Source organism: Drosophila biarmipes, chromosome 2L (assembly GCF_025231255.1).
Source record: "Drosophila biarmipes strain raj3 chromosome 2L, RU_DBia_V1.1, whole genome shotgun sequence".
Taxonomy (NCBI): Eukaryota; Metazoa; Arthropoda; class Insecta; order Diptera; family Drosophilidae; genus Drosophila; species Drosophila biarmipes.
In genome coordinates, this window is record NC_066612.1 from 13,324,156 (window position 1) to 13,337,786 (window position 13,631).

Sequence of the window (13,631 nt, forward strand, 5' to 3'; positions counted from 1 at the left end):
AAACCTCTAGAGTGGCAAGCTACGTATCTGAAGTCAAAACTTGGCCAGTCAAGGGCTCTTAATTTGTGTTTTCCTAGCCCTCGCTCTAAATGCAAAGATCTTTAATTGCAAAGACCCAATGCTACCCGTGTACTTACAAAAGGTAATTTAATAAGTTTTGATTTTAAGATTTAATCTTTTTTTTTAGCTTTTATAAAGAGTATGGATCTTTAGTTCACCCAATCTTGAATTGATGGCAATAGGAGGATTGTGTGGGATTCGGCAACTCCGAATGAGTCTTCGGGTAGCTACTCAGTGGTAAGCCTTCTGGCGAGAGAAACAAGCAATATTTATTTTAAAGTTTATTATTAACAGTTCTATAAGAGAATTACGGCCTACTGAAGAGCAGCTGCTACGCGTCCGTGAAGGGGCAGTGCTTGGCATACGGCACATCTATGCAAATGCAGCCTCGGGCGCTGAAACGGACGGTTTAGGGTTAGAAAAAGTTGGTTTGTCGATTATTGGGAGGGCTCACTCATCGGGGGCGTCGTTTCCCATGTGGTACTCCCTCAGCAGCGAGGCGAACTCGAAGGGGTTTATTTTCCCACTGACGGGCAGCCTCTTGGATCCGCTGAGATTCAGGCAGCCGTTGGGACAAGGAACCCCCATGAACTTCTTGTGCTTGAAAGTGGCCGTGGCCAGGTAGCAGATGCTCAGAAAATGGGAGCAGCGGGACCTTCCTGTTAAATAAATGCCATAATTAGATCAAGGGAAATACCCTACATAATATTGCTTTATAGTATCAATTGATATTACTATGCATGAGCTCTTACTGATGGGATTCCCCTTGCAGAAGGGCTGGATGCGTCCGCCGTTGACGCAGTAGTTGAGGTGCCCGGTGTTGTCCTCCTGCCCCAGGAATCCTGCATTGGTGTGGATCACCTGGATGACACTGGCGTCGTCGATCGTCAACCGGAAGGTGTTGCTCTTGTTGCGCTCTATCAGAGGCCGGGCGGGATCCAGCCCGATGATGCGGTACTGCTTCCGCGTCAGGTGGTTGCTGATCATGCCGCAGATGTGGGCGCCCAGGGAGTGGCCCACGCAGGTGATCCGCTCCCGAACGGCTCCGTAGTGCGTGAGGAAGGCGTAGATCTGGGCGGTGCACTGCGCCGTCAGCCTGGTGTTGATCAGCGAGTGGAGGTAGCACGGATAGCGGGTCAGCGGTCGCCAGTCCACGGTGATGACGTTGAAGTCGCGCGACAAGTACGCTGAGATGGGGTCACATAGGTACAACTTCAAGCCAAGGCAATCATCCCCCTACTCACCATCCCTGAGAAATTGCAGGTGAATGTCGATGGCGGTTCCATTGAAACCGTGAATAATGAAGACTGTTTCGCGGTTCTTACTGAAACCGCCTTTATATAGGCTCAATGGGTTCTTGACATTCAACGCTGTTCCTCGTCGCGGCCCATTGCTGGAAGGAACATAATAAAAATATAAACATAAAAACTTGTAGTAAATAATTATAAAGAATACCAATTTATATATTTTTTTCATGTTCAATAAGATTTTTTTTTCATATTTAGATTTTTATCCGAAATAAAAATATTATTATGATGAGAAACCTGCCGTTCTAAACCCCTAAAATATTCGAATTCCGTCAAAATTCTTAAAAAGCAAGGACACGCCAACTACATTGGCTTTGGCCACTTCTTCCCAATAAATTTACTATTGCAATTAACCAATTTCGCATGAAATGAATAAATCTGTTGAAATGTTTTAATCGTCTTCATATATGTATCTTACTGTTGATATGGCCCGTATTAAACGGCGATAATCGTTGGCAGTTATCTCTGTGTTGTTGGCAGTTCTCATTGTTTAAATGGAACGATCGCATGCCTTCTGGGTATAAAACCGGAGAAACCTCTCGTGCGGCAAGCATTCCGAAGTCAGAACATGACCAATAAAGTGCTCTTCACTTGATTTCTCTTATCTTTGGCTTTGGGTCTTAATGATATTAGTATCGTGCCCAAATTTTTTTATCATTTTTTTAAAAATATTTTTTAATATTACTTTTATCATTCATTTTATTGGTTGCCGCAGATCAAAACATTCCGAATCTTAGAGATAAAAACATTTAAAGCTCATTTTAAATTCCAAACTAATTTGAGTGTAGGTAACGTTAACACCAAAAAAAAAAAAAAAACAACTCAACAAAATTAATAAAACAAACGGATATGAAGAATGAAAACTATGGCTTTCTTTACCCACAGAGAATGGAAACAGTTATCAGCCATCGATCCTAGAATTCTTCCCATTAGTCTTCGACAAGATAAATATTTGTAAGCCTCCGCTTGACTCCCCAGAACGGAGGTGTCAGTCCGGTAATTTTTTGCTGTTATACAACCATCAATCAGCAGTCTCTTGAGCGGTGGTCATCATGTAATCCCCTCCGTCGATTAATGTTACCACAGCAATTACCCGGCTGCTTTCCCAAAACGGACTTCGCCAGTTGTGACTTTGTCTCATCCTCGGAGGTGGGGGTGATCTTGCCCAGACAAGTTGGGCCACTACCAAGGAGTCGTTTGTAACGCATTTTATTGGCCAATTGATGTCATCGCTGACCAGTCTGGCGGTCAATGTGGAAAAAGCTGGCCTTCTCCGGCAAAAGCATCTCATCCTTTGTGGGTCAGTCGCTGCTTTGGAGAAACGGGTTGCCCGCCCAGTAAGTGCACTCTTATTTTTCGGTTTCGGCCAGCCAATATCCTTGTGGTTGCACAAGTCCAGTGCGACAAGTGCTTCGGCAGTTGACACACTAACCGAGTGAGCAATTCCAGTTGCCTAACACCTGAGGAACTTTCTCCCCCGCCCAGCGGATAGCACAAATCAAAGCCATAAATTAACAAGCTGATTGCACGGAAAAAAATCTATATTATATTAGGAAAAGACACCTGTTATTTTAAAAGAGAGTCTTGTAATATCAGGCCAAAACTCTAAAGTTTAAATAATTAAAATTGTTTTTATAAGGTACAACACTAAAAGTTTCTTTTTTGAACTTTAGCCGCCAGCAACAAACTAATTTTTCATTTTCATTTACTCTTTTTGGTTCGAAATATAAGGTATTTTTAAAAAACAGCGTTTCACTTGGCAATTAATGACTTTTATACCCCAATTTCTACAAAGAGAAGCTTACTGAGTCCAATCAAACTTACGGAGCGTACAGTCGGTGATCGATATGTGGACTGGGGCAAAAGTTTTTGTCGCGCAGGAAGCAACGCAAAACATTTAGGTCCAGGGCCCCACTGTTGCGCAGATTCTTCCAATCCATTTGGCTTAACAGCAGGCTTTGTGCATCTGCAATTGTATTTTGTGGGGTCTTTAGCTCTGTGACCTTAATCCGGCAGTTGATTTATCAAAGTTTAACTTTACCATTATCATTAATTTTTAACTTGATCAAAACATTTTTTTAGCATAATTCCAAAAAAGATTGATGTATAAATATTTTTGTGCATACCTTTGGCAAAGAGTGAAAATATGCAAAGCACTACGAGATGTTTCATTTTTGTTTGAACCTCACAGTTTGCAGCTTTTATTTTTATTTTCGTAGAAATATAGATTTAAGTCATCAAGTGTAGGCGATTATCCTGTGATACCCGTAAAATTTCACAGCCGGAGAAAGGCTTATGATTGTTTTATTATTTAAATTTTGAAAATGGGTTTGAAATCTTGAAACTGGAATTCGCGCAGCACTCAATTTGCGTTTTGAATAAATTCGCCAAAATGCCTATATTTTTTAGTTACTTGTCGCCGAAATAATTATACAGCTGTGGATTTTATATATCGACGTTCATGTTTTTAATTATTCAGTTATTTTCCACTCGACTTTGTTTGCCTTTCACATATTTCGTATATTTAAACCAGATGCCACGCCGCACTTCCGTTTCAATTGACAACTTGCACTGCGATCACATGGTGCTTTAATTGATATCCATTTGGCTTTGCCAAGCGATTTCATCGTACTCCTTTGCATGGAAATTAGCAATTTCAGTTTTTTCGCGAGCTATCCGCAGCACGTCTTGCAGATTCGCGCTGTGCGCTGCAAATGCGCCGCAGAAGCGCGAAAGGCGCGACCAAGGAAAATGCAGTCGCCGCCTGCCGAGGCAGCGGCGATTGCAACGGCAGCAGCAACACCGAAAGCGGCAACATTAGCAAGAGCAACAGCAAAAACTGGCCATAGAATCGCTCGGCCCACCGCCTGTTGCCTTGACTTTGCCCAACTCCCGCTTTAAACGTGAACGACTTTGGCTAATATACGTATAATGTTGCCGTTGTTAGCGATGTTGCTGCTGTGTTGCCGCCATTGTTGCTGCAATTGCTGCTGTTGTTGCTGTTGTGTCTGCCTGGCGACGACTATGAAATGAAAATTCATGGCACACGCAACGCTGCACTGATTTTGATTATGAGTTTTCAGTGGAAAATGGGCGCTCTCGGTTTCGTTTTCCAACTCAATGCCGTTGCCTTCTTCATGGTGTCTGCAGTTTGTAATTTATCTGTTCATTACTTACATAACATTCGCATTGAATGCAAATTCTTATAATTTTACCCGACGACAGTTGCCAAGTTTGTTTCCTAAGTCATTCGTTTTCGCCCAGCGATAGTGAACCATTATCATATCTGCATCTTTTTGGTGACTGGCTGGCCTTTCGTATTGCCCTGGTTCAAGGCCAAAAAAGGAAAGGTCCCAAACTCAGGAATCAGCTGCGCCTTTTATCAGGCCAATCTGAGCGCGGAAAAGTGAAAGATTGGAATGTTTGACTAGGCTTGCGTGGTGATCTTGCTTATATTTTTTTTAAATACAATCCATATTAATGGTGTAGGTGAAAAACCCCTAAAAAACGCACTGAGGTGGGGCTTCCAAAGTTTTGGATCACTTTAAAAGTTTATCTTATTTGAGTTTTTCGTTTAACTAACTATTTTTAACTATTGTAATATTTTTAAATAAAATCCATATTAATAATGTATGTGAAAAACCACTAAAAAACGCACTGAGGTTGCGCTTCCAAAAGTTTTAGATTACTTTAAAAGTTTATCTTATTTGAGTTGTTTGTTTATATCTGTAGCTCCGTTTTTATCTTGTTTAAATTTACATTTTACCTATATTATAAACCCAAGATGGAGTTTAAAGGCCCAGGAATAGTCATTTAATGGAAACATATGCACTTTCTTATACCAACCATTCCAATGAGCAGTCTAGGAGGTTTAAGCTCAAAAGACTGGCTTTGAGCAACTGAACTTAATTTTCCTAATTAATATTCCTAATTTGACAACTAGCACTTTTTACTTTCGCACTTTCACATTTTTCACTGTACCTACCTTGTAAACAGCTGGTAGTTTATATATCGCTTGGGGCACGTCTCCCACAATAGAATGTGGCAGTTGAGTGGATTCAAGTCGAAGTTTCCGTTGCGCAACAAGAACTGCAGAGCCTCCCTATGGTTTTTGGCTGTAAGAAGAGGCCCACTCAGTACACAAGTCACAATCCTTATCGTCCACGGGATCAACCAACTTACACGCGTTCGTGAGCGAATCCAGGGAAAGCAGCGATAAGAGCAGCACGATAATGCCGGTCAACATTTTGGCCAAATGAACTCTGCATATAAATTGGTATCACGTAGCAGAGCGAGCACATCGGGTTAAATGGAAGCCGTCTAATTGAATGAGCCATTGGCAGCGCCTACTGCTAAACTGCGGAGCCAAGAGCTTTTAAAAGCTGCATCCGCACAAGAAAATGGAAAACGAATGAAAATCGCCGAAAATTGACACTCACGAACGACCCGGCGCCATCTGCGGGTTGGGTGACATTGCTTTGTGGGGAGCAGCCAGGCGGCTGTTTTCATATCTCGGTTGCGTGCCGTTTTCCATATGGCCAGGTGCACTGGGAAAAAAGTAGAAGGCTGACACAGTGTAGTCTTTAGTATTCATAGTCCAATGAGAAACTTAAAAGAAAAAACGCTTCACCAAAAACAAATTTATTTAAACATTGGTGATTTAAGGGGGGAGAATGCTTTAGATTTTGTGTTAATAAATATCTACCAAAACTATCTAAGAAAAATTTCAGGGGCAAATTCAAAATATTTTGAAAGTTACAAGAGAAATAGTAAGCAAGCGTCGAGCATCTTTACAAGCGGCCGGAAAACTATGACGTGCGATTTCTTGGTTTTTATTTTTACGATTTTAATTTAAAAAAAAATTATGAATTTGTTCAAATTTTTTTAGGTTTAACTAAGAGCTATACTATTGAAAATATATAATTTTTTGTTTTAGATGGAAATTGGGACCTGCATCTTTCCCGCAGCACGACATATGTGCACTTAAGGACCCTCAGCGAAAAGCTTGTAGCAGGCGAAATATGTCATATATTTAATGAAAAAATTTGGGAAGCCTGGTAAAACATATAACAATAAAATCAGAAAGTTTCGTTTCAATCAAATATTTCTTTCCTTCCCGAAAAAAGTGCTGAAAAATGTCGATTTTTGAAGCTTCTAAGGCAGGCACCCCTCTTAAAAAATTTAAAACATTCATAACAATAAAATAGTTATTTTTTTTATTTAAATTAATATAAAACTATAAGCTACCTCGCTACCTTAGTATATAAAGGAGAATATATACAGACTTATTTAATGTTGTTAATTTAATCTTGATCGCGGTAATTTAATTAAGTATGAATAAACCCGGATTTGATAATAAGTGCCATTACCTAGCGCAACTTTAAAATACTTCAACATATTGGATTATTTTTTCAATGTCTTTAAAAAATATAATTTTGATAAAGCCATTGAAATAAATAGTTATAATATTAATTTCCTTTCGATACACATTTAATCACCGTCATTTCGAGGGGTGTAATATCATATTGTTGACTGATGTGATTGGGTTTCGCAATCGTCTGCATCGGTACAAACGCCTGTTGCTTGCCACATGTGGACACCTGCAGGCTCCAGCATTGTCCAGAGCAATAAAGAATTAAAATAATTAAAAAAGCTTAGCTATAGATGGCAGCAAAATAAATAGGAAAACATATTGAACATATTGAAAGTTATGGCATTGATCTTAGCAAACTTAAACGCTATCACGCCACTGCTTTCGTTTTTTTTCTGACATTAATAGATTATCCATTACTTTGATTCGTGATAAAGGCCTTAAGACTTTGTGATCTTGTAGATTTGTGGAGAGCATGGCCTATTCTTACTTTTCAGCTGAGGTCAAAGGTGTCCAGGGCAGTGAACCTCAACTTTGTTTCCCTACTCCTAAGATAAAAGAGTTGACAGCAAAAGCGGTAGCAATTAATTCTGAGCCCGAAGGGGAGACAGATCTCAGTTGCGGAAAACACGAGACCGGGCCCAAAATGACATCAAACGCTTTTTCCACCGGCAGACACCGATTTTCCGAAACGAAAGTAAACAACGTTGGGTCTGCGGCTAATGCATCTAATTGAAAGTAATGAGCTCGTTGGCCTACAACACCGCAAAACGGGGCTAAAGTCAACTGGAGGCAGCAAAAACGCTTTTCATGGGTTTTTGATATAGTAAAGCCATTCAAAGGAAAGGAAAATGTAATGCAAATGAAAAGGGAACCGCAGAGCAGAGTTTTCCAACGTTCATGTTGCCGGTAACAACTCTATATAAGGTGTTATAAAAGAGAGCTGCTTAGGTTGCTACTTTATATAAAGGCTTTTATTTAGGCTTCACAAAGTGGAATAATTTTTTTATTAATTTATTTATTTGCAATGTTGCCTCATACTCTTCATATTGTTCTCTAAATTAGTTTATTGGCATCAGTTCTTTTGAATAAAAAAGAGTATCTGCTCTTCCCAAAGCCTCTATTTCAACTTGTTTTTCCTTTTGTTTTTCATGGTTGCAGGTCTCAGCCAATCAGCTGTACTTGTTGTAACGTTTTGAATTGTTCATTCATCTGGTTGAGGTTGGCGAAAATAACCCCAATTGCATAACAATTTCCCGGATTGCCGCTACCTTGTTATAATTCACACCCCGATCTTATCCGTGTGCTATTGTCGTGGGACCTCAGACAGACCCTTCAGTTATTAATCCAATTATGATCTGAATCTGCCTAATTGTCTCATTTTCAGCACCCAAGAAATGTGTTGCAATTAATTGCCCGAGTTAAAGGTAGGAATTTGATGCAGACTTCCATATCATTGCGGCTTGCCATCAATCAATTTACAAATTAAATAATTTTTTCTTTTCCTTTGCAAATAACACACATCATTATTAATTGACCATGACCAATTTTGGCTTATTTTGCTCATTTGTATTTCTCTTTTTTATGCAGTATAAATTTCTCATAAAACTTGATAAGTTATGGGGCATAACGTCGGCGGGAAGCTTCACATTCAGTTGGCGAAAAATATTGGAGAAAATTAATAATTATGCTTATGGGGTCGCTGATCATACTATTCTATGTGTGTCTAAGATACTTTCTAAAACTAATGAAAAATTTGTTTTATTCAACTTTCAAACTTTTTCCAAAAATATTTCTTGCATTCACATATTGTGAACCTTGGTATTCAAATAAACAAGCTACATTTTTTGTTAATTATTTATTATAAAATTAATCGTAAAATAAATTTCGCAAATTTTTTTGAAAAAGATTATGTATAACTAAGCAAGCAGTTCGGGGTGGAGTCGCCTGCTAAATGTTGTTAACAGAAAGCTCATCCAATTACTTTACCAGTTAAACGAGCTTTTGGCCAAAATCTACCAATGTTTTAGTTTTGTTTTCTAGTTTATCTGAAGTATTTTAAAAAATGAGATTCCCAAATATTTTTAATATTCAAATAAAAAATAAAAAATAGGTAACGTCCGGGGTGGCGATACGAAAACAAAAGAAAAGGACCGAGCCACAATTTTGCGTTGAAAAATAGTTTTACATCCAACTTGATGACATAAAGTTAAATTAGAAAAAAAATAAAGATGTATCATTTTACGAACAAATTAACGTCACAGTTTCCATTTGATCTGCGAGTACAATGACTTCACATAGCTTCAACAGACAAAGTTTTTCCAAACAAAATATGAACTGATAAGAATTTAAATTTTGTTTACTTTAAAGACTGATGAAAAAGAAGAGATAATTCAAGTTTCCCGCGAATTTTGCTTCCCACCTTCTAAGAATTTTAATGACGTAAAGCTTGAATTTAACAAATAAAAAATACTTAAGATTACATATTTTTGAATAACATATTTCAGAATAACTGGACGAGTTAATATAGACTTTCCCGTTTGTATCTACGTCTGCTTTTATATATATGGGGTAATGTTTAATGAAGGCCTAATTTTACCAATTTTCAAGTAGTATTCTTATTCTTTTTTTAGTTTTTTACACAGTTTAAAGAATTTATAAAAATAAAAATAAGCTGCGCTCATTTTTAAGCGAAATATACTGGTACTTTGTTTATTATTGAAAAAAATATGATACTTGCCTTAATAGATCTATTTCAAATCTTTCCTTTATTCGAATTTCCTTTTATCCTTTATATTTAAAATATAAATAAAAAATATTTTTTTTTCAAAAAACGGGTCAATATGTTCCCAATACGATTGTAGATCTTCAAGTCGAGCCACCAGAACATATGTTATAGGTTCGATTTCTTTTTCGCTTATTTTCTAGCCCTTTAGACCTGTAAGACGTATTTAAGTACTAGGCTTAAAACTAACTATTAAAATAACATCCGAGGGTAAAACTATTTATTGCGATTGGAATTTATCAGAGACACGTTGACGTCATATTGAATAAAAACAAATGTACTTTCTATTTACTAATGTTTGGTTTTTATTAAATAATTTAAAATAGTACCTTTCTCAATGTTTGCAAAGAAAACATTTTTATATACATTATTAATATAATTGTGAGCACAAGCACAACAAAACACAAAGAGCAATGTTTTCGTAGGTAGCAGAAAGTTTTCCGGGGGCTGCATGGTTACGACGAAGTATTTCTTCTACGTAGTCATAATCGCTTTCATCGTTATCGAAGCTAGAGGGAACTTCAAAACTGCTTTCGCTGTAGAGGTAGGGGCTGTAGTAGGGTCTGGGCCTGGATTTGCGGGATGGCTTGTAAGTCGATTTGTAGGCTGTACTACCAAAGTCAATTGAAGAACTCTTATAGGAAGAGCGTGATGAGGACCAACCGCCTGAACTAGACTTGTAGCTGGAACCTGAGCTGGAACTAGAACCCGACCGGGGGCTACTGCTACTTCGGCTTTTGCCACTGGACATTCCCATGGCGTCCCCGATGATTAGCGTCAAAAGTATTACAGCCACAACCAAGGTGCAAGTGAGCCTCCTTTGAAGACGCGACATCCTGAAAGAGCCCCAGTTTTAAGTTAGACATATTAATAATACAAGTTTTTCAGAGCTTTTTTTGTAAAAAAAACTTAAGCATGAGTCGTACTGAACCTATCAAAACTAAATGATTTAGTTACCTGTAAGCTATTTATATGATTTGAAACTGGTTGAATTTCAGCGACAAACTTATTATCACTTATTCGACTCAAATAATTTAATATTTAATTTTTTGCCGGTTCCGCAGTTTTTGATTATGCTTCGTTGATATATTTCGAGGGACTAAACTGCGATGAAATTTCGGTCGCGTTTTCGGTTTTCTCCGAAGCGGCTTTAGATGAGCAGAGAAGTAATCGCGAGATAGACAGCATATGTTCCTGATAAGTACATTGAACTAATTCCGTCATACATTGCCGATTGTCTTCATAAGTAACGTGACGTAATTATTTTGGCTTAATATATATATTTTTAATATTAAATAAACTAAAGACGAAGGCCGTTTCTGGCTGGGGGGAATCCCAATCATCTTTATTCAACTCATGGCATTTTCAATTTAATTTACTCTTCAGCCATTGTAAAAGCTTCCTCCCAATGGCGAAATCAAGAATAGAGCTCCACAGAATTGGTTCATTACTTATGCAAGTCCCAATCAATTTTCAATTTCTTGCCTACGCTCAACAAACTTCTGGAAAATAATCGGAAAAGCTTTGCCTACTTACAGATAGTTTTAGAACTTGGGCAAACTTGCGATGCTCTTCAGCGAGTCTAATCAAAATGGGCCATAAATTCCCTGGAAATGGAGGAGGAGTGGACTATTGCGATATGCTTTGTTTTTGCCTCGGCTTTTGCCTTGCCCAACTTTACTAATTAATTGTGCACTTGAGAATTTTTGAGCAAACTCTGAAACTTAGCTGCTACGGCAAAAATATCCATTGGGAATGGCAAGGGGGGTGTGTGAGGTGTTTGGCACTGGCAAAGTTGACGAGCAAATAAACTAACAATTTTTCCTACTTAATTAACAAAATTGTTTTAATACTCCAACTCCACCTCCCCGCAGACTCCCGGTGGAGCTGCCAAGTGAGGCGTTAAGCGACGGCGATGCTGTCAGCATTGGCAGACTGACTAAATGACTGCGCAAACAAACCCCAAGTACGGCGGCACTGGGTGGAGTGCGGCAATAATTAAACTTGTCACAGTACACTTGGCACAGAGCGAGAGTCGGGCTAAAAGCATGGAGGAGCCTGTCTGAAAGGATAGATCCTGGCAATTTGCATCCCAGGAGCTCTAGTTTATAGGTATCTGCCTAGGTAAGCTTGCTAGATGGGTATATTAATTCAGGCGCTTTTGGAGCTATTTCCAAAGCTACTTTCCAAAATAGGTAATCAATATAAAGTATATAGGTATATTCTTAGTCAAGACAACTACCCGAGTCGATCTAGTCTTGTCCGTCTGCCTGTCCGTCCGTATGAAATGTTCTAGCGCCAAAATATTGTTAATATCTTGAACAAATGTAATCCATAAGGTGTTCCTATTTCAATACCCAAAAATTATTCAAAAATGATAACCAAATATGATCAATATTTTCCAAAGTCAGCTGATTTTACTAATACGCCTTAAGACCGCTGTTTTGTTTTATTTTATCTATAATTTACATTTAAGGGGTAAAATAATATCAATCTATTATTATAATGATTTTTATTTTCTTTAAACGTGTGGGTAACTAACTAACTACTACTACTACTAACTAACTATTTTTCCCAGCGACCGTGGTCTACTGTTTTAAATTTTAAGACTATTCTGCTTGTGATTCCGCAGAAGTATTTCCATTTTATTGCGAATAACATCGGGATTAACATATAAAGCAGTTCTTGCGGAGCAATATCGAATGCATTGCATTGGCAATTTGTTTGCTCGTGCTGGCCACTTGGCTCAACAATAAATTGCAACTTTTGGAAAAGTGCAGCGCGCAGCTTATGAATTGCATTACAAAGTCGCATAAATTTTCGCATTCGCATTGCGCCAAAGTACGCGCAACAAATCGTTTTGGCGCCAAAATGCATTTATCATGAGCAGAAAGTCGCGTTCATTGCGCAAATTCAATCTGATGTCAGGAGACGCGAGAATTATGAGCTCAGCCTCAGCTCAGTGGTGACTGGGTGGTGTAGGTGGTGCAGTGGGTGGATGGGTAGTTGGGTGGTTGGGTGGTGCAGATGCCGTGGAGACGGCGTGAAATGTCTCGGCTGAATTATGCAGATGCTTTGACAAGCTCTTTTTCCGCTCAGCTTCCATTGACTTTTAATGGCCCCGCCTCGCATTATTGAGATTTACAGTTTGCGGATTTATTGGCTATCCGGGAATGGTTTATGGAAGTGACTGCAATTGGCTAAAGGAGCAAAGGTGGCCGGAGGATGCGGGGATTAAGAGTGACTGCTGGTATTGAAAGTGTACATTATCCGAGGGTATTGATAAAAGGATGCCAAATGGATTCTTAAGAAAGAAAGAATTATATAAGGGAAGATAACAATTTAAATTATTTACATTGATGGTCTAGCTTACATTTGGCTGGCTTAAGGTATTCTACCTTTTTACCTCAATTAGGCCTTGGACGAACACTCTCGATCCCATTTCAATCTAACTCAACTTGAATTTACGACCTTCGGACCTTTCCACAAGTCTATTGGCCACTGATTTATACAAGTTAATTAACACTTTTGTTGGCCTACCCCCAAAAATACAAAGCCATTCATAATACGGCAGAGCATATGGGGAAGACCTTTGTGCCGCACAGCCTCATCTCCGGGCCACCTATGTCAACAAAGCGAACAAAAAGGACAATTAAACCCTTTGAAAAAAGCCGGGGAGCAGACAGAGCGGGGCAAATACAAACAAACACGGAATAGCAAAAACCGAGCTGAGTTGCGAAGGTCAGGCCGCAATCCCCCTGGCAGAACAACGATTTATTGGATATTGTCGCAGGGTTTTCACAACGTTTTATCGCCTCCAGACGGACAGATAAACGCAATAAACAATTGCCGGGCCAGAAGACGGAGATGCCAGGTCCTGGAAAACATATTTAGACTTTTCTTAAGTAAATTATTGCAGAAATCGACAGGCAGACTGCAGGCCCGGAAGCTCAAATGGGCGCAAAAATGTCATTAAATGGCAGCCACGACAGGCGTCCTTCCACCAGGACACAACAGCCAAACCACCAACCCATCCAGCCAGCCATCCATCCTGTTCCTGGAGAGCGGGAAAGTTGTTGTTTCCGTTTCCGCCAGAGTTGAGGTCCTT

General features: G+C 39.0%; 2 protein-coding genes across 2 annotated transcripts; both read right to left on the reverse strand.

Moving 5' to 3' along the window:
- Nucleotides 1-355: 355 nt before the first annotated feature.
- Nucleotides 356-4,019, reverse strand: LOC108033563 (phospholipase A1). The gene is made up of 6 exons (XM_017107908.3): nucleotides 3,494-4,019; nucleotides 3,192-3,333; nucleotides 1,305-1,453; nucleotides 813-1,247; nucleotides 515-719; nucleotides 356-455 (listed from the first exon to the last, which is right to left on the reverse strand). Exons 1-6 carry the CDS (start codon nucleotides 3,537-3,539, stop codon nucleotides 392-394), a joined length of 1,041 nt encoding a protein of 346 aa, XP_016963397.1. The 5' UTR covers nucleotides 3,540-4,019; the 3' UTR covers nucleotides 356-391.
- Nucleotides 4,020-9,893: 5,874 nt separating this feature from the next.
- LOC127010644 (uncharacterized) lies at nucleotides 9,894-11,001 on the reverse strand. The gene is made up of 2 exons (XM_050884984.1): nucleotides 10,481-11,001; nucleotides 9,894-10,359 (listed from the first exon to the last, which is right to left on the reverse strand). The coding sequence occupies exon 2, from the start codon at nucleotides 10,356-10,358 to the stop codon at nucleotides 9,894-9,896; it is 465 nt and encodes a 154-aa protein (XP_050740941.1). The 5' UTR covers nucleotide 10,359; nucleotides 10,481-11,001.
- Between the last annotated feature and the right edge of the window lie 2,630 nt (nucleotides 11,002-13,631).